Source organism: Leptosomus discolor, chromosome 6, assembly GCF_034619465.1.
Source record: "Leptosomus discolor isolate bLepDis1 chromosome 6, bLepDis1.hap2, whole genome shotgun sequence".
Classification (NCBI taxonomy): domain Eukaryota; kingdom Metazoa; phylum Chordata; class Aves; order Leptosomiformes; family Leptosomidae; genus Leptosomus; species Leptosomus discolor.
This window is the reverse complement of record NC_141396.1, coordinates 34,144,853-34,165,349: the sequence shown is the minus strand read 5'-3', so window position 1 is coordinate 34,165,349 and position 20,497 is coordinate 34,144,853. Positions and strand designations below refer to the sequence as shown.

Sequence of the window (20,497 nt, the reverse complement as noted above, 5' to 3'; positions counted from 1 at the left end):
CTGTGGAATGGCCTTTTGTTTTGCTTTTTTTCTGGGCAGGGTTATATTTAAGTAGTCTTCTCCCCCGTCTCCCCCCACCGCACAAGGAGTGCTTCATGGAGAAAGAGGCTTGGTTTGCAGCAAGGAAAACTTGGATCTTCGCAATGGAGGAAAAATATCTTCCTCCAAAGGTCACAACTCTTAGAAGAATATCTCCTTGTGCTTAAATTAGAACAGAATATTTAAAAATAAATCAGCTAGGAAGATGGGACCTTTGGAGCACAGTAAATTAAAACAAAACTGGTGCAACACGGTGACAATTTTGATCAAGAAGAAATTTCTCTTTGGTTACTCAAGTGTAAACTCAAACAAAATTTATAATCACTATGAGAAACGTCAAAGCAATTTTAAAACATACTCTGTGCTTTATAAACGATTCCCACAGAAGATACTAAATGTCAGTCTAGAAGTAACTAACCTAACAGTCAAACTTCTGTGTAGATTTTCTGTATGTCCCTATTGGCCTATGTGGTAACATCAGTGTTAGCCCAGACTTCAGCCTGATTTCTGGAGTTCCTCACTAGGGCTGCTTCTTAGTCCTGAAGCAGAGTGTAGGTTATACAGTATAGTAGTTTGACTAGGTTTCAGTACTGGTTAGCTTTCCTAACTGTTGCACACAGGGATTCCAGTATTGAACTAAGTGCACCGTTTCTGCTTTCTGTATCATAATGTTAAATGAACACTTTTTAAAACTCCCAAATATTATTTTTATGTTTTAGTGGGAGGGGAGAGGAAAGAGGGTTTTACAGTCTCAGTAATGCAAAGAAGATTTTAGCAAGGAAGATTCAAATTAATAATGCTTCTTACATTTTGTCTCTGCTAGAAATCAAGGAGAGCAGCCAGTGAGGCTAGCAGAGATGTCACTGTGTGAGCCAGAAACCTCCCTGCCGTTGAGTCCTTGAGCAGATGGCAGAGAGGGGACAGAAAGAAACCCTTCAGGCCCCTGTCTTAGCGTGCTGAGAGCTGTGCTGAGCGCTACGAGCCACTGCAGCCTGGAAGCGTGAGCTTTTTTTTCTTTCCTCTCTTCCCTTGAAAAAGTTTTCAGGAAGTCTGGGGGAGGGGCAATGCTGCTTCTTTTTTGTTATAATGGACCCCTTTGTGGAGATGGCAGAGGAGAAGAGATCTCTCTGCGTGCGGTGTGCACGCTTCCCAGCGATTCCCGGGGTAACTTCCCAGGGCTCCTAAAAAGCGCCGGGCCCCTGCGGTGCGGGGGAACGGGGAGGGGGACTGGTCCAGGATGGAGCTGATGGTGCTGCTCAATGCTCTGGTTACTCGCCTGCTTTTTGTGTTGCACTCTCTCATCGGGGTCTGGAGAGTGACTGCAGCGAAGAAAGAACCCAAGTACTGGCTGCTGGCACTGCTCAACCTTCTCCTGTGCCTGGAGACAGGGCTCACCCTCAAGTTTAAGCAAGGCAGAGGCTACAAATGGTGAGCATATCCCGCCAGCTCCGGCGGAGCCACTCTTGCTTCTTTGCATGTACTTTGCCGCAGATGCGGGGCCGCCTTCCGCGGCTGCTGCCCGGGAGCGGTGCTGCCCCGGCTCCGCGTCGGCCGCGCTCCCTGGCGGCGCGTTTGCTCCCCCGCTGCACCCGGGGGGTGGGAAGCTCTAGAGCCCTGACTAGTCCGTTGCCAAATCCAGGGGGCTTTCAGGAGGGGCAATTTTGCAGCAGACTACTCGGGAGCCACTCTCTGCACAGTTCTCTCTGTGTGTGTATCCATACTAACAGCAGAAAAACGTGGTCAAAGCAGCTGCAGGCGAGAGGTACGCGCTGTGGAGCTGCGGGTGCAGGGGGCTGGGGAAGCAGGGGCACGCTGCCCCTCGGTGTCGCTGGGTACCTCCTGAGCAACTGCGTGTCAGGGACTGCCCCTGTGAGGTGCAGAGGAGTGCTGGGGGGCCTGCCGTGCCCTGGCTTCCACCTCCTTCCCTGGGTTGGCATGCCCTGTCCCTGCTGCTTGGCGACCGCGCTAACGCCACGCTAGTGCGTGAACCAGAGCCCGGTGACAAATCAAAGATGAGCAGCAACCACTCTTGCAATGCAGCAACAGTGGCTTAAATATTTGGATTTGAGAGGCTATTCTGGAGGGGAACTTTCATGCATGAAAGGCTGCCTGAGAAATGAACAAAAAAGGTTAGTCACAGCAGAGTTCACCCAGGCACATGGGTTTTTACACACATCTAAAGAATTACTGCAGTGATCTACAGCTCGCCAGTGCTCAGTCAGCCAACAAAAATGCTCTGTAAAAAGGAAGTGGTCATGTAACTAATTGTTAAGATTTCGCCACGACTTTTTATTTTTAAAAACTCAAACTGCAGGTAGGCCCTGAGACAAATCCAGGATAAAAAAGGCCCTGGAGTATTTCAGTGATCTTAAATTCCATCGCGACCTGTGAAACTCATTATAACAGAAGCAGTGTTGTGTGACAATTCATACTCGTGTTCCATGCTCTAAATTTGAATGTAACAAAAGCAGTGTTAAAGTCTGGGACACAGGAACATTTAACAATTAGCAGAGCTCCAAACGCACAGTTATAAGACAGAGGCAGAGCGAGCACACCCAGTTCACTGGGGAGAGGAGGGCAGCAGCACCTTCATGAAGGAACACTTGCTATGGCAGCTTTTGCAAAATGCAAAGAAAAATAGATACAGAAAACAGATCCATTTTAGATGAATACATGTGCTAGAGGACTGGGCTAAATTTAGCTAGAAGGAAATTTTGAAAATGGATGTGGTCCAGTACATTTAGCAGCAGAGTAAAGTATGTTTATAGGTAAGAACTGTAGACAAACAGCCAGCATCTATTTGCATCAGGATCACTTTCTGCTCTGGTGGAAAACACATTCAGAACAGACATCTGCAGAACACTATTGTCTGCATTTATAGAAACAGCTCCATAGAGAATCACTGGTCCAAGCAACAGGCAGGCTATTCCTCCAAGAGCCTCTCATTCTTTCCATTCATTATGGACAGAAGATTGTAACTTACTACACCAGAACAAAAAATTAAATTACACATGTGGAGAAGAAGTATTATTGTGGGCCTGGCCATGTAATATTTCCTCTAGATTGCTCCCTCTGAAAGAAAGGCAGGGTTAAAGCCCCTAAAGTCTCCTGGCCTGATCTGGTATCATTACCTCAGTATTACTAACCAGCCAGTTGGATGGATTTTTCATGTGCTCAGGTCCTACAGGAAATATTGTAAATTATGTTCGTTCTCCCCTTCAAATGAGAGGTGTGTTCTCTCACAAAATAACCAGGCTAAACCCCCAGAGAATCAGTAACTTTTTTTTTTAATATAAAAAGAAAGCAAACAGAAAACCCCACTGCCAAAACAAACCACAACTGCTCACCTTTGAGGGGACACATACACGATGATGACAACACGGGGGGACGGACGGACACCAACACCCAAACTCCCTCCAACCACCCAAAAAACCAAACCAGGACTATCGTATTTAGAGGGATTTTTTGAAACATTTCACAGAAAAACAAAGGGTTGCTAAGCTGCTAAGCAGCAGGTTTCCTTCTTTTCCTCAATACTTAATCTCCACTAGAAATGTTAATGATTCAAAAATAGAGGTACATTCAGGATAGGAACCAAGAATAAGTGCAAAAATATTTGACCAAAATGTTGCTGCAGTTACATACCTATAAGCAATTTAAATTCACTGCAGAATGCGCCAATGACAGCATAGAAGAAATCAAGCAAGCATCCCGAGTTTGACTCCACTGCCCTGTCCTGGGCCAGTACATCTATGTGATGCAAAGGCTGCTGTGCATCTCAGCAGCATTGCAGTGATGCTCGCGCCGTACTATGGCAGAGCTAGGTGGAACATTAATAGTATCAGACCCATTGCTACTCCAAAAGGATAGGAATTGTCAAAAAAACCCACCCCAAACAAAACCTTCACATGTTTAGTAAGAAAATATCAGCAACCCTCACAATAATCGCTGCTTGCAGAAGGAGTAGTGAAACCTCTCTAGTACTTCTGAATAAACTTAGCCCAAGAAGCTGAAGATAATAAAGCTTTGCCCTCATAAGTTATACAGAAGACTGTCAGGAAGAGAGGAACTAGAGACAGGAATCCTAAAGAATTATACAATTGCCAGCAGAAATGGGAAACAAGGCCAAGACCCATTTTCATAAACCATTTTAGCCTGCACTATAAGACTTCCTACTGAAGAAATGCTTGGTTTAGGCAAACTGATGCTATTTCTACATTTCCTGTGTCAATGCACAGGATTCTGATCAGTAGCCTTTATCTCAGCATCATCCAGTGAAATGACTCAATGTATTAACTTCACCCTTCATGAAATCAGAAAGAGCATGTTAGCTAGAGGCTTTTTTTTTTTAGGGTACAGAGAACACTGTGATGGAAACACAAGCAGCAAAGTGCTTTTGGTTAGTTCTTAAAAAGAGATTTTAAATAAACTTCCATATATGATCTTAGATGGATGTACAAATAAACCTATGATTAATAATACTGACAGCATGAGGAATTCAGCAAGAACAGCAGCTCTTATTTGCAGTTACCCTATTTCTCAATATCCCGTATGGTAGGAGGCACAGGATACTTTTGAATGCAGATAATGATAGGATATGTGGTATTTACGATGTGCTACAATACCAAGCTATCTTTTCTTTTCCTTCACAGGTTTTCACCAGCAATATTTTTATATCTGATTTGCACAGTGCCATCACTATGGCTACTGGAAATTCATCATGGGACTCAGGTATTTATTATGAGACAAGATGGACTAGTTTGCAATTGATGTATGATTTGATGGGTTAGATTTGGACATAACAGACAGGAGTCTGCCAGGTCTTGTTCCAATTTTCTGTTTTATACTGGTGGCTCTCCCAATCCAGCTACAGCTATACTATAACTACTGTGCATTTCCTAAATATCAAATAATGAATCTCATTCTTGGCTAAAAGTGAGACCATCTATTTGTATTTGTCTGGGGAACTGAGGTCTAGGAGTTTGAAAAATAGCCTTTCACCCCCAGGTTACCAGCTTGAATCTTGCTCAGGACTGTGAAAGAATTTCATTGCTTTAGAGGCCCTTGTAAAATAAACTATGAGTTTCACAGCACTTACAGGCAGATATTACAACTCCAAGCAAGCCAAAATTGAGACAGGTATCAGTGAAAGGGGTCTTAAACTCAAATTACTTCGTGTTTACTGCAACCTAAGAGAATACACACAGATTGCTACTATGGATAGCTGATGTGGTAGTTTGTCTGTCCGTGTTTATATCCTTTGTTTGTGCTGTGTAGTAATCTGGGAGGAGGGTGTGTGGATTCCAATTCAGAGCTAAAACACACGGTAAAATCTGTAAAGGCAAACGTTCTTTTGGCGGATGGGATCAGTTAGAGCCAGGACAGAGCCACTTTAGCCGAGCAGCTCATGTTGAGTGAACCACATCATCATGCAGGGCATTTTCAAGTCCCCATAGCACTTCTGTGTAGTGAAAAAGGGATTTTGTCTGTCCCAGCATTTACCCACGTGCAGTGCCTTAGGTCCACAGCAGAAAAGGGTCTGAAAGGAACAAGAGCAAAAAGTAACAGAAGAAAATATATAAATTAGACTAAGAAGATATAGTGCCTCATTTTCTTCTTTGAAACATTGTTAGAGCTCACAGAAACATAATCAAATATTCAAAATTGTGTTTACACTGAAAATGCCTGAGGCTTTTTCTAAATACAGCAGCAGGAATTTATTGTCTTCTTGTTTTGCCAAATCTCCTTAAACAGTCACAGACAGGTAATGTGAATATTGAGAACATTTGTCATAATTAAATCTGGTCCAAGAAACAGGCTAATTCTGTAGTCAAAGGCAGCAGTTTATTTCCCAAAATGATGTTAGAACATGGCATACTTTGTTCTTATTGATATACTGCTACTGTGAATTAAAGAGGGAGTATATCAAGTTAACAGCTTAGTTTATACCTAGAGAGATATGGTAGAGTTCTGGAAACACACGATCTAATAGATTCATAAACAATACCTCCAGAAGGGGAGCAGCCCTCCTAACAATTAGTCTCAACACAGCAGCGAAACTAGTACTACTCCTCATACTAAAGTATTGCTGGGATTTTCCATATTAAAATATGAACAGAATGGGTAATTATGCAGTTGCTAGATCCACATATTAATATATATACCATGAAAACACTTTATGGTCTTTAAGGCAGTAGAACTTTGATCTCATGTTGGATCTTTAACAGGAAACACCAATTGCTTGTGTCAGTGCTGTTATTTAAGGCATGTGCTAATATACAGTCTCTCTTCCTGAAGACAGAGGCAATTCTGCCTCTCTGAGTACTGCAGAACTGGACATAGGTAATACCATTCATATATCAACAGTGAAACACTGGCTGCATAGAAACTACTGCTTTGCAGTAAAGTATTTGGGGATGAAATACATGTTTGGGAGAGACTAAAAAGTAAATTGAACTGTACTGGGAAAAAAATTGCTGTCTGCAATATAGAGTGGAAAGAAAATTAAAACCTTTTAATCCATTAAAACCCCTAAATATTCTTTCTTAATGTTGTATAAGATCTGAGATAAACAAATACCTCTGGTACCTTTTCAATGCCTGGTGCATCACTGGCACAGAAAACAGTAGCTGACCACCTTTTGCAGGGCTTACCCGACTACCAGTGTTGTAGATGGTGTAGGCTTCCTGGTCAGTAATAAGATAGATACTTGGTAAACCTTCCACTTGTTGTTAACCACCTTAACTTGAACATTTTAAGGAATGGTGAATATTGCTGCCTGTTCCTATAGCCTCATTCTGAGGTGGGATTCTCTTACCAGCTATGATTCTAGTATATCACTTTCCTAAAAGTGGTCTCACATCTTTCACCATTTCTTCCCTCCCATACCCATTATCTTCCTGAATTTGGAAAACAGCTGAAGCAATCTTTTCTCCCTGATTTACATTTCAGCTTTCCTGTATGAGCAAAATGAAGCAGTCACAGTTGCTTTGAATTTCTGACATCACACACGTTGCCATAGTGACAGCCACACTGTTTCCAGCAAATCGCAAAAACTTGAGAGGGGTACCTGTTGCTTGGCAGAGGCCCCGCTCCAGGGAAGGGCTGGCCTTTTCCAGTACTCAGGCTGCCAGCCTCCATGCACGTTAACAGAATTGAGGGTACGCTGCCCTGGTATCCAAGTGTCAATTTTACCATCTCAGTCCTGGACCCATTGTGAAAAGTTTTAGCTAACCTCATTTTTATTTGGGAATAATGGATTGCGAGTAACACGCAAACAGAAACTTGCTGAATTAGTTCTGTGTTTTAGGCATTCCCCATGCAGTGACAGTGAGCTCTCTGCAGGCCACAAACTAGGACACCACCATGTCATGCAGCAGAGTTTCTGTCTTGATTAGATGTTTTATAAACGCAAGGAATGTAAGCTTTATCTCAGAAGAAGTGAAGCAAGCAAACCAAGCTAGAATTTATTGAAATGTGTACAATTTCTTCCTATTTTATTTTTGCACAGAAAAGAAAATAAACATTTTTGTTTAACTGTGCACACAGTCTCAATACCTAGGTATATCCAGGCTCTAGCAGTAAAGAGGTGAACCACGTTTATCAACTGCCTGTGAAACTTAGTATTCAGTTTTCCCTTGTCACGTTCCCGTTAAGTCACTGTGCATATGTAATTGGCTAGGCAAATATGCCTAGCACCAACGGTCCTATTTACATGCATATACGTGATGAAAATATAGGCTCTTCTTCAAACTTTCAAGTGAATCGCCACCACAATCACTACTTAAATATTCAGAGAGAAACAAACCAAAACAAGATAGGAACATACTTAAATTAAAAAACAGTAGGCTACTTAAATGACTGGCTTCTCAGCTGCAGTTTTCTGTTTCCTGCCTGCATGCAGTTGAGAAGAAATATGGATCCGGCCCTGAGAAGTGCCATTCCAGTCAGAGTTCATGGAGCCTTGCACTGAAATAGTAACCCCCCACTCAGCCGGGAGTCATTTCAAAAATTACATATAAGGAACCTACAAGAGACACTGATAAAGTGAATTAATTTTCTTAAGGTATTCTCTGCACCTTTGTGCCACTAGGGAAAAAAAAAAATAAAAAAAGAGCCCCCTTGCAAGCCACATGGAATCCATAGAGTGCTTTCCTCCTCCGCCCACCAGCAGACCAGCTGCTCTGGTGCTGTGAGAGCTACCTGCTCTCTGTTGTTGGTATAGGGAGAGCCACAGCATCTGCTGAGCAGCACCCATACACCTTGCTACTCACACAGTATAGCTGCTACAAGGCTTCTATTTCACTCCTTCAGCCACCTGATTTATTTGCTGGGAGTTCTCACAGTGTTTGAGAAGGGATTTCCACCATCCTTGCACATACAGCAAATGCAACAGGCTGCCCTACATGGATCCTGCCTCAAATTTGGCAAATTCATCCCTGAGCAACAGGGCTTTAAGAAACAAACAAAAAATCTGTAAACTGTGATGTGAAGTTTAATGCAAGTTCATGGCTCCTTTCCTCTTAGCACTGCCAGACCCAGCAAGGGTCGAATGCAGACTTAATGAAAAACCAAAGACTGTCAAAGTGAATCAGCCTTCCTCCTCCAGCACAAAGTAATCCCTTTGCCCTACCCATGCTGCTTGTTACAAGGTAGATACTCACTTCTTAGTAGGCTGGGGTGGTTACACCAGTTGTACAGTATTTTTAGATCATGGTCTCCTCAGCTGACTGTGTCAGACTGCCTCGGGGGGTTACTCAGAAAAGCTGACTTTCACCTTGGGGGCTGGTCTGCATAGGCTTTAAGACTTTTTCTACTGGCAACAGATAAAAAGGCTTCTCTAGAGTACCAGTTACATTTCATTTCTGAAACATGCTCTGAGCAAGCTGTTCTGTCTCTCTCTGGTTGAAGCGCTAACCCAGAGAGATTAGCCCCACAAGGCTGTAGCCGGGTGGAGTACCAGCTCCTCCATCTCACTGTTTCCATGTCCAAAACTTTAGACTTCCCTCTTCCAAGTGGAAATACATCTTCCCCAACATCTGTGTGTCAATCTTTCAACGCTATAACACCCACTGTCCAAATAAGGCAAGCATTCAGTTTAAGAGCCTCTACCACCAATTATAAAAGCAACAAGCACTGGCTTTTTTTTTTCAGATTTTTCAGACCATGGGAAGTTGCTCGATTTATCTACGACAAGGTCAGGCAAGAGGCAGCATTTACCCAGATACTGAGCAACATTATCGGAGACCAAGTAAAGTATCAAAGTGGGATCTGAAATTTGCTAGAGTGTGACATTTGCTGGAAAGCATTGCCTTTATATTGGTAGGCACTATGCTGAGCGCAGCTACTCAGTATGCACTAGACACATTCTGATTGTTGCAGAAAATCACTCCCTGTGCTATAAAATGGTGGGGGGCCCAGTAGAGAAATGCAAATCATCTGGTGTTCTCTGGCACAAATAGAACAGGATAAAAAGTCTTCGATAACAGCATGGTTTGATTTTATAATTATCCCTTTTTTATTACAATGAAGAGAGATGTTAAGGGATTGTTATGAAGATAGGTTTTAGAACCATACCCCAGTTGCTCCAGGGCCAGCCTTTGGCATGAAGGTAGAAGGGCAGTGCAGTGCTGCTGTCCTCAGGCAGGACACAGTCCCACCACCGGTTTGCTGCAGTTGAAATAACAGTATGTTTTAGCCAACATTTGATTTCCCAGAGCACTGGGTACTTGGAGAAAGTAAAAATACACATTTTTTTCTACTCCGCAGGGGTAGGCAGCAACACAGACCCATTTTTCTTGGTTATTCCTGAATCTCACCTCTCACATTACAAATTTCCTTGCAGGGTAAGGCACAGCTCTATGTGTGTGTGCAGCAGAGAATACAACCCAAATATCCTATCCCAACTCTTCATTTCAACCTTGAGGGAAGTCATACAGAGGAACGAAACATTGGCATTTTCAGAGAACTTTTTCTGGATAGTAAAGATGAGAAGCAGATATTTGGAGAACAAGTTTGAATATAGAGACTGACCATGCCCAATTTTTTCCTTATTTTACTGTTTTAGCCAGAGAGAGACTAGGTAGGAAACCCAGTAGTTTACTCAGGAGAGCTGCAGGCAGATCGCATTCCAAGAGTGCAGTCTTAACAGGGCAAAGTTTTCACCTGCTCCGTCAGCCTCCAAATTTACATACTCTTCTACAGTACAGTCCTACACTCTCTCAGGAACCTACCAACACATCACTCCTGTCCTTATGAAAGGAATTCCTCCGTTCCAAAGAAGGGAGGAATTACATTCAGAGTGAGTGCATTCGTTTGTAAACATTGACTGACTTTCACAAATGAACCCTTTGCAGTTCAACAAAACAGGACTCTCTCAGCCATGGAGTGCATTTTCTGCCCATGTGGGATGTTTATACATGTGATGTTTTTGTTCACAATAGTACTGTGGTAATGAGCCCGAAGCAGTTCAGGTGAATGTCAGCAACCAAGACTTCAATCAAACCAGAGACAGCAGCCATGGAAGTGGGGGAACAGATCACCACATCATTCAGACGGTGGGACACATTTCCCTATTCCTTATGATATTAGAGCAATTAGAGGGGACTGTTTTGTCTATTTGGGTAAGCTCCTCACACAGTAAGTAAAAAAAAAAAAACAAAACCAAAAACCCAACACCCCAATAAAAGAGAAAAAGAAAGGAAAGGATAGTTTCAGAAAACTATTGTAAAAGTGGCGTACGGCATGCTGCATACTAACTATTGTTGGTAGGACAAGCCTCTGTGTGAAGAGGGGATTCCCCTACCTTTATCTTCCAAATCTCAGTAACTGAATTTAGAAAGTGTCTGGATGATGGTTCCGCAAAGGATAATGCTCAGCTGAAAAGTGAGAAACAAGAAGAGTAGTACACAGAGAAAGACTTCCTATTCGTTACCCAAAGTTTGTATTAATGTGCCTTTTTCAAATTATGCCTGCCACATAAAATGATTTGCTGTAGTACAATGTGAAGGAGAAGAAAAACAGGCTCAAAGGTAAATACAGTCTCTGAAGGTACCTATAACGTCAGTCTCCTGAAGTTACAGTATGTTATTGTTGTTGTCTTTTAAACAGGCTAAAGTCTTTGTGAATCAGCTCTCCACAATCTGTGAGACTGTATGGACACTGGCCCTCCACCAGACTTTTCTACTGCTACTAGTAGTTGGGAGATGGCTTCTCCCCATTGGAGTTGAAATCACCCGGGATCAATTGTCTCAACTGCTTCTCATGTTTGTGGGAACAGCAGCAGATATACTTGAATTTGCTAGTGAAACCTTGGACATCGAAGATGTTCGGTGAGGACTATTTGCTGACATAAATAATTCACATAGTGCAAGATATTTGGTTTGTTTGAAGATTTGCTTGTGCGATCTGTGGTGTTCAGACTGGTGGAACTGTATTTCCCACAGATAAGGGAAGGCTACATTCAAGGGCTCTGTTTTTCTACTTCCACCTTTCTGTCTGTAAAAGACCTAACAGTCCTATGAGCTTTGTTAGGGATTACTCATCTGTTGCCAGCAGAGAAGCATGTCACATCCATCACAATAAAAGGGTACAAAGAGCCAAACTACTAGCATAACTGCCATGCAGTGTCAGTTCTTGCAGCTACAGGAGCTGAAACACTAGATACACAGTAAGCCTCTTTCAGGTTAATGAATTGGTTTAGGCTAGCAAGGAAGCAACTAGAGTTTGCTCTCGTGATTCATTATCCAAGTTGCTTCTTTGGTTATCTTATATGTACTTTCTTCATGATAGAATGACAAAGCGTTCAAAGATAAGAAGAAAGGGAATGGCATAGTCCGGTGTGAATTTTCAACATTGGGATCTCTCCCTCAGAGCACTGAGAGATGAGCTGTGAACATCCATCATAAAGAAAAAGAATCACAGAAGAGGTTCATCCTCTTACAGACATACTATTTTTTTTTTTTTTCCAAAAAATATCAAAGAAAAGATTTTACAGCAGGAAGAGAGGTCCTTCCCACTTGGCAGAGAAGCTTCAGGCTTGCAAGGAATGTGTCATCACTACAAGGGTAAAGATAGCTCCTCTTTGAGCCACGGAGTCCATTTCCATATGCTTAGCATTATAATATTAGCATCAGATATTTAGTGTAATTGCACAGCTGGAATATGTAGCCTGACAGCAAAAATTCCATACGAAAAGGTGCCTCTATTTTCCTTAGTCTTGCATCTCAAGAGCATGCATTAATCAATCACTGTTTTACTCAACCGCCCTTTAAATGACATTCCAAATACTACAGGAAGCATTTTTGTTATCACATAAGGAAACCCTGTCTTCACTGTTATAACTTTTTTCCCCTCCCATAGGAAGAATTATGCTCTCATAAATGCAATTCTTGCTGTATGGACCTGGAGTATGTTACAGTTTCCACTTGATCTTGCAGGTTAGTACTTGCACACAGACAAGAAAAGAGAACAAATGCTTTAAGTTTTTGCTGGCATGTCTCATGGCCGTGCACATACTACAGGCTGTACCAAGGACTTCTGGTGGAGAGCAATTCGTGTGACAACAATGGTTTTTGAAGAAAGCCCATTGTGGTTTCTTTTGAGGAAACACTTGTTTCTGGCTAACCTCTGATCTCCATTGATAAAACTCTCTACTTTCAGAAGAAAATGGAATTGAAGTACTATATTGGAGCAGCTGCTCCAGTTGCCTGTTTCTGCCTTAAACTTCACTATGTGAGCTCTCAAGTTAGATCTGGTCTTGGATTCTATTGTGGCTCAAATTTGGCTAGGTTACCAGACCCTACAGGCAATTGGTAACCACAGGGAACAGCATAGCCAAGAGCACAGAAGGTGTTATCACAGGAGAAATTACTTATTCACAGGGAACCTAAAGGACCATATAATGTTGGGACTGTACACCCTTCTCTTAATCTAGAAGGCCCAACATTCAGCCAACTCAGACTTGCATTTGTCCCTAGGCAGAAAGGGCTTCTCTATGTCCAAGAAGAATAATGAAAGCTGCTTCAATCATCATCTGTTCTAAGCCTTTTGGCCTCCAATCACTACAAGTTTGCAACTCAACTATACCAGTCCAAAGATATGTTATCCTCACTAGTATCTTATATAAAGTTGATTACTAGTTTGACACACTTAACTAAAATAATAAGTGAACAAAATAATAATTAAAAAGGTTATTCCAGGAATTTTTCTTCAGCCTTTTGTTCATCAACAAGGCTTTGTTTTCAACACTGAAGTTATAAAAATATTTCAGCATTTCAGCTCAGCAGCTCACCTCCTGAAAAAAGTGATGCAGGAACATTTCAGATTTATCACAGCTAAACTTCCTGTTACTGGTAAAATATATTCTGATAAAGATGCACAACACTTAGGTTTAAAAACGAAACAAAAACAAACCCAAAACCACCCTACCAACACCGCTACCACCCCTACACATCATCACCACCCAAATAAATTCAAACAGTGTTTAAACAATCATAGCACTAATTTAAATGAAGTAACCTCTTGTACTGTGCATTTCTTCATTGGCTATTGCTTTTCTCCTTATTTAATTACATTCACCAGTTAAAAATTAAAGTATTGAACATGCATTGCCCTGAGATTTGCTATGGGTATAGTTTATTTTAGGTACAGTTGCACAGATAGTACATTTTATTCAAGCATCAGAATGTTTACTCACACATCAAACATGACATAAATAGAAATTTTTAGGCCCTTATGATTGGACTACAGCAATGCAGTTAGGACTATTAAACAGCAATGGCATAAAAAATTAAAAAATCAGCTGCTGCTGAAGCTTTGCCTAAGGGACTTGGCAAATTTCTACATTCTACAATTCCTTTTCCACTCGAGTCTGATTTTTTTTTCCCCCCAATGTTGAGGCAAACAATAGAATTCTTCTGGTAAGCTGAAAGGTTTGCCGGTCGTTACTGTATTGCAAGTAGCTATGTTTTTTAAACTAATGAAATCCCACTGCTTGAGAGACAGGTTAGTTAAGTGACATGCATTTTCATAAGAGGCAGCTGTATTTACCTCACACAAACCCTTCTGATGATCCTTCTCTAGTCACCATGCCACAAAGGGCATTCTAGCCCATTACCACTTTTAGAGGCAAGGGGAACACATACATGCATACAAGTTCCAACAGTTGCATGCACTTTCGTACCCAGAAGGCCGAGAACAAGTAACTGTGGCTCAAGGCTTCTATGGCAAGCAGCAACCACAGTTTCTTCCTCTCCGTAATGCTCGATATTGCCCTGCACTGACATGACATATTCTTACTATGACACATGAAAAAGGCAATGGCTATCTGGTGAATCTTTTTAAAAGCAAGGTCTTTGACAGCCTGGAACAAATTGAAGTGCTGCAGCTCAGCCTGTTCCCATTCAGCGTGGTAGATTTTTCTTCTTAAAGATACCTATTAGGCTAGCATGTTGGTTTAACAGAAAAATGTCTGGGGGAATTGTTACAGAAAGATTAGGTGATGTGCTGCTTCTTGTTTTAAAAGTGTATAAATACTGATAGCTTTGTGGGATAGAAAATGTGAAGTGGTTTTCGGTCCTGTTAAACAGACCATGTAAGTGCCTGCTTAACATGAGCTTAGCATGTTTTGCTGAAATAGATCCCAGAAATAGGATATGCTCTGTGTTGAATTGTTCACAGTTGAATGCATTTATAAGCCAGGGTGCCCTATATTATAACTTTCCTTTAGGCCAACCCTGGCTCAATTTTAGAAAGTTAACGTAACTGTTTTGTTTCCAGTACAGCATATTGGCTGCAAACCAACTGCATCGACTAGGCGGATCCCCAGCCTGCTGCTGTGCAGGTACAGTGCAGAACTGTGGAACATCGGGGTCAGCCTTTTCATACAGGATGGTCCCTTCTTCATTGTGCGTTCAATCCTGATGGGCCACTTCAGAATATTCAATCAGATGCTGGTGTTTTTTACAGCTAAGAATATTTTGGTTGTGACTCTACAATTGTATCGTTTGGCAGTGATAACATTAGACTTCCGTGCTACCATTCTGCAGAAGAGCAGGAAAGGAGAAGTCAGCTGCTGCCCATGCGAGCCTTATGAAGCTAGTACTCATGCTACTGCTGACCAAGATACTGAAATGAAAGAGTTTGTTGCTTTTCCTGCAAAAGAGAAGTCTCAAGCTCCATCAGAAGATCAGTGAGCACAGTTAATGACTTAAAAAAGGTTGCATTTCCCACAGCTTCTTCAGAAGGGCTTAGCCTATTTCTATGATCAAGCATACCTTGAGTGCCTAAGTCATCTCTTCCACCAAGAGATCAATAATTTCTTCTAGGGGAAATTTCTGAAGCAAATTCATAGAAATTGGACTTTTTTATCCACTTGTATGGTGGGTTTTGACTAGTTCCCTATTATATTATCCACAGGCAATTTGTAGCCATAGTTTGTAGTAGCAAGAAAAGTTTGGCACACTAACAAAGCTATTATCTTTGGTGCCACTGTGCTAACATATGTACTTGCATGTATTCAAATAGAAGGACAAGCCCACCCATTATGGGAACTACAGAAGCATTTAGCTCTACTTGAATGGGCGGGCTATAACTAGAGTATGGTGAATAAATGTTCACTGTGTATGGGAGCAACTTCAGCAACGACTGTGCAGGCATGCAAGAGGATGACAAATTTCTACTGTTACTGTGACATCTAAACATTGTTCATTCAAGAAATTTAACAAAATCTTCTTCAAATATTACCTCATCCTTAGCTAGATTCAGTTAAAAACTATGCAACAGCATGAAACTACATACACAAGACTGTCTCTTAGGACCTGCATGGTCTGAATAACCTAAGCCTTACAAATAAATAAAATTAAAAAAAAGGTCAGCCCCACAGATCTTTAGAAGACAACTTCATTTGTCACAGGCATTTTCTACATAGGTACTTGCCTTTCTATTTCTACCAGTTAGAACACACAAAAAAACCCTCAATCCAAAATACTCATAAAGACTTCTTTTCTTTTTTCCTTATTCATTGTGCTTGCAGTTGAGACAAGTTTTTAAAATGTCTCTATTTTATATGATTTTTTTTTTTTTTTAAGTGGCCTGACTCAGGCATACAATCTAGCTAGAAAGAAAATGGCACTGCTCAAGTTTGACAAAACAATCTAGAAAAAAGGATTCAGGCTTGTGCTTCACATTTTGTAAAGGACCACAGGGTCCCATGAAATAACTTGAGAGACTGGTCTGTTGAGTGTCAAGGTCCATTTTTAAGAAATGGCTAATAATTATTAATTAAGTACTTTCACTTTTGGAGTGAACAACATAGGGCCCTATTAGTTTCTCCCAACAACACACTTCAGATCAATGTAAGACCATTGACTTTGCTGGGCTTATCTTAGAGAAGCTGAAAGTAAGATAAGTGATTTTTTGAAAGTCTGACGAAAAATTATATTCTTACAGAAAATGGCAGGTGCTTTTGTAGATTTCAGAAAAGCATACAAAAAAAGATCTAGCAAATATAAAGTGACTTAATTAAGGTAATTTCCCTTATTAAAAATTCCTAATTAAACCTTGGTTTCTAAAGCCTCAGCTATCTAAAGACAGAATCTGGTTTGGGAATGAATAAAAGTGTTTCTGCCGCCACTGCAGCAGTCGTATGCTTATTTATCCATAGGCTGATAAGCAATGACATGTTTATTCTGATGAACCTCTTTAAAAATTCCAACCCCCAAACACGTGAACTGGTGTTTATACTTGTGAGCTGTTACTGCTCTATGCAGGATCAGGCCCTTCCATTATGAAAGAAGAAAATGCACAGCCATAAAGAAGGAGGGAATTCTCGTATGCTTCATAGCCCCTTCTACCATTTATACTTTAGTAATAATGTGCAACACCTCCTGTTATTCTTATTTTGGGCCTTTTTCCAGCAGAAATTTTAAAAATCCAGGCATAATTGGCCATGGCATCGTAAGGCAGACTTATGTAGAGTGGAATGCAAATTCATTTGGGATTTTAATTCAAGTCTAGAGGTAAAAAAGTTAAAAGTGCTGCTGCTGACGAGCTGTGCCATCTAAAACCTTTCACACTAGGGTGAGTTTAGAATCAGCTGGTAGAACTGCAACACATCTCTCCATTGTTGATGCAAGCCAGGACTACTCACATTCATTTTGAGTTTACCACTTGCTGATATAGTAATTATCCTGTTAAAGGGATTCTTGCTAATTAATTTGGAGTGTACTGAGCTTGCTATAACATCATTCTAAATTCATCAGCACAAAAATTGCAGGATGTACTTTTTAAAACTTGCTGTCTATTTAAAGGCTTAGTTCAGCAACAAACTGCCTACCAGGCTCAGCCTGCAGCAAATGCAAGATCCCCTGGGGTCAGCAATACAGACTAGTTACAGCAGGAATATTTTACAGAGAACTGTATTTCCTGGTCTTCAGGCTGTTCCATTTTAAACAGCAGTAAAGCTTCTAATCAGATTTACAGTGAGAACAACTCACTCCAATGCCAGGTTTTTACTACTAGATTCTATTTCCATTCACTCACAGACAAAATAGGATAGATCCTCCCTCATGCTTACAATAGAATGGGTTTGGACTCCCCTTTTCCTCCCCACTATTGGGGTGACAACAGATTGCTTAAAAGCAAAAGAAAACCCAAACAGACAAACAAAGCACTTAAATGGTGGGTGGTCTACCTCACCACCTGTGTGCAGAGGGGAATCACATATGCCAGGTAGCAAAAACGAAATGCCGTTCCCTCCACTTCATTGAGAAGCCTGGAAATGGCAATTAAGAAATCTAGTAGCTTGTACGTTTGGTCACAGCAGCAAACCCCAGTTGCAAGCCCTCCTCACCTTCCTCTCACAAATTTTTTTGAGAGGAAGGACTACAGCACTGGTTTTTCCAGCAGGTTGTTCGAGTCACCTGAACCAGCAGGTGGGTGTGAGGAGCCATTGAGTCATCCTGCAGCCTTCCAGAGTTTTGCACTAGGCAAGTACTAGAATGCGTTTCTTTGAAGATCTGCCAGCATCTGTGGCATATCCAAAGAACAACTGATGTCACACTTGCTACTCAGGAAAAGCTGCAGTATAGTTTCAGATGGGGAAAATTCTAGCCTTCAAAATGGAAGGATTTCAGAACATTTATCTTAGCCATTATTTACTCAAGTCAGGAGAATTACATTAGTAAATCTGTTCTGCAAATAGATGTCTAGCCATTTACTGTTGTTTATTCTCGTTGTTCCTGCCTTGTCCTTTTAGATTATTCCATATTAAACCTCATGAAAATGTTTTACCACTTGTCTTCCTGAGGTAAAGTGTATTCCTCCTTTCCTTTGGACACTGGCTCAAATAATATCATAGCCCAGTGCCTGAAAAATCAACCTAACAACCACCATGATTTTATTGCATTCCTGTTGGTATTTGTACTGTACTATGTTCTCTGGAACCATGTGGAAATGGAAGAAAATTTAAAAATTCCAACTGTATTTTGCAAATAAAAGGCAGTTACCTCAGTCATAGCTGCCAATTTATTATGTGAGAGCTGACTGTAATATGTTCCCATTAATTACGTCTTCCACATGCTGCTTTTCCTTTCCATCCTTCACAAGTTAATTACTTAGGCCGGATTCTGACTGCAGCCATTGCTTTGAAAACCCACAGCAAGGACAGTAAATTCCACTCTATTCTGGATAGGTTCTTTGTTATTCAGAACCTTTGCCTCCAAGTATGCAAGTCACAGCATAACCCCAGAAAGGATGTGTTTAATATGTGCACACAAGATGCATTTTACAGATGCACACAAATACATTTATGCATTTATGCATTTAGCTAGCCATACACACCTTGCAATGCCTAATGCATACAGCTTTTATTTCTGTTACGGTATGTGAGATGCTGATGAAAACACTCTGCAGAAATACTTAAATATTACAAATATCTTAAAACATAGGTCTCTAAATACTAAATGTACGACACTCTCCTAACAATATACTGATTTAAAAAAATATTTTCTATAAATTCCCTGGAATATATTATTTCCATGCACTTTTCCTCAGTTGAGTGAAACCTGCCCAGCCATTATTTCTCCCTCAAAAATAAAGTTTTTGACAAGATCATTAGAACTGAACACTAGCATCTAAAACTGTGCAGGGCTGTTTCTCTGGTTCTGTGTCAACAGAAAATAGCAAGCCTTGAAATCAGCAAGTTGGAGATTCCTTGGCCCTCTGGTCTTTGGGTTCAATTCTCCATCTTTTTCCATGCTGCTCTATGAGGAAGGAAGCCTTTTCTTCCTTGTGAGAGGAAGGAAAACAGATTATTCCTTATCTGTAATGGTGAGGCAATAAAAAGGAATCATGATGGCAGAAGTAGCAGAGATGTTTGTCTGACATTGGTCATTGCACCAACAAAGCAATACAGACACCTAATGGAATAGATAGTAGTGTCTGAGAAAACCACACATTAGCTGTGTTCTGAAAACCTTCCCTGGCCCTTCAGAGCCATCATGGGAAGAGTTCTCATCAGCCAGCTCCACTCCAATGATCTCCAGCAAGCTGCTAATATAGGAAGTTCAGTGATCATGAGTATGTCTTGCAAGTGACCCTGGAAAGCTCTATGCAAACTTTTCCTAATCAGTGTTTATTTGGGTCCTGTCCTTTCCCTTTAGATTGGGTTAAAGGGGTGGGAGGGGAAATGATGTGACAGTATAAAAAACTTAATTTGTCAGCCTAAACTCTTACCTCATCCACTGTTCTTTCCTCATCTACATTTCCGGCTGCTTTCTAGGCCCACCTTACAGATCTCAATACAAAGACAAAAGATGGTAAACATTGAACTTCCCACTGCTGCCTGTGAAAGCCTTCAGAAAAGCACACAGGAATTCAGGCCAAAGATTAAGAAGAGCCAAGCCTATTTCTTCCTGTTACCTACAGTAGCCAAAGAGTTTTCTGCATTTGTCTGCAGTGTCCCTATTACAGAGGGAAGAATGTTTGCCAGAGTAGTCTTTCTGTGAAGGACTAGCTTGTTGAAACAGCAGCATCATTTCCTGTAGCCCTATGGATTAATATCTCCTTCAAACAATCTTAGTCATACAAAGTTTGAAACGAGACTCTTGGACCATAAGTGAAGATAAGGGAGTTGAAGTGTTGTACGATGTAAGAGTGACACCGTAGCCCAGCATTTTTAATTTTGGGAGGTGGGAAAGGCCTCCAAGCCAAGTAAGGCAGGCCTGCATAGGTATCATCTGTAACAGCAGCTTGGAAGATCTGAACTAAAAATTGCTCTAAAATCTTTATACTCCTATACATCTAACTAACCGTATCCTGAAGTAATCATACAGAATGGATATAAACAGATATAATACCTAGGCCTCACAGAAGACTCCAGAAGAGCATCAGAAGAGACTTACTGTGTAAAAAAACCAGGTTGAGTGTTGCTGTTCTTTCGTTTTATATTATTCTCAAT

At 41.1% G+C, this 20,497-nt stretch overlaps 1 protein-coding gene across 1 annotated transcript; it reads left to right on the top strand.

Moving 5' to 3' along the window:
- The first annotated feature begins 1,103 nt into the window (after positions 1–1,103).
- Positions 1,104–15,233, top strand: TMEM26 (transmembrane protein 26). Its single transcript, XM_009959930.2, has 6 exons — positions 1,104–1,467; positions 4,692–4,770; positions 10,482–10,595; positions 11,149–11,369; positions 12,400–12,476; positions 14,818–15,233. Exons 1-6 carry the CDS (start codon positions 1,277–1,279, stop codon positions 15,231–15,233), a joined length of 1,098 nt encoding a protein of 365 aa, XP_009958232.1. The 5' UTR covers positions 1,104–1,276.
- The last annotated feature ends 5,264 nt before the right edge of the window (positions 15,234–20,497 follow it).

Bases quoted from the DNA above. Each gene is read 5' to 3' on its own strand.
- TMEM26 (XM_009959930.2), top strand. From the start codon at position 1,277: ATGGAGCTGATGGTGCTGCTCAATGCTCTGGTTACTCGCCTGCTTTTT. The intron at 1,468-4,691 runs GTGAGCATATCC...TTTCCTTCACAG, and splicing joins CAAGGCAGAGGCTACAAATG to GTTTTCACCAGCAATATTTT. The intron at 10,596-11,148 runs GTGGGACACATT...TCTTTTAAACAG, and splicing joins ATCACCACATCATTCAGACG to GCTAAAGTCTTTGTGAATCA.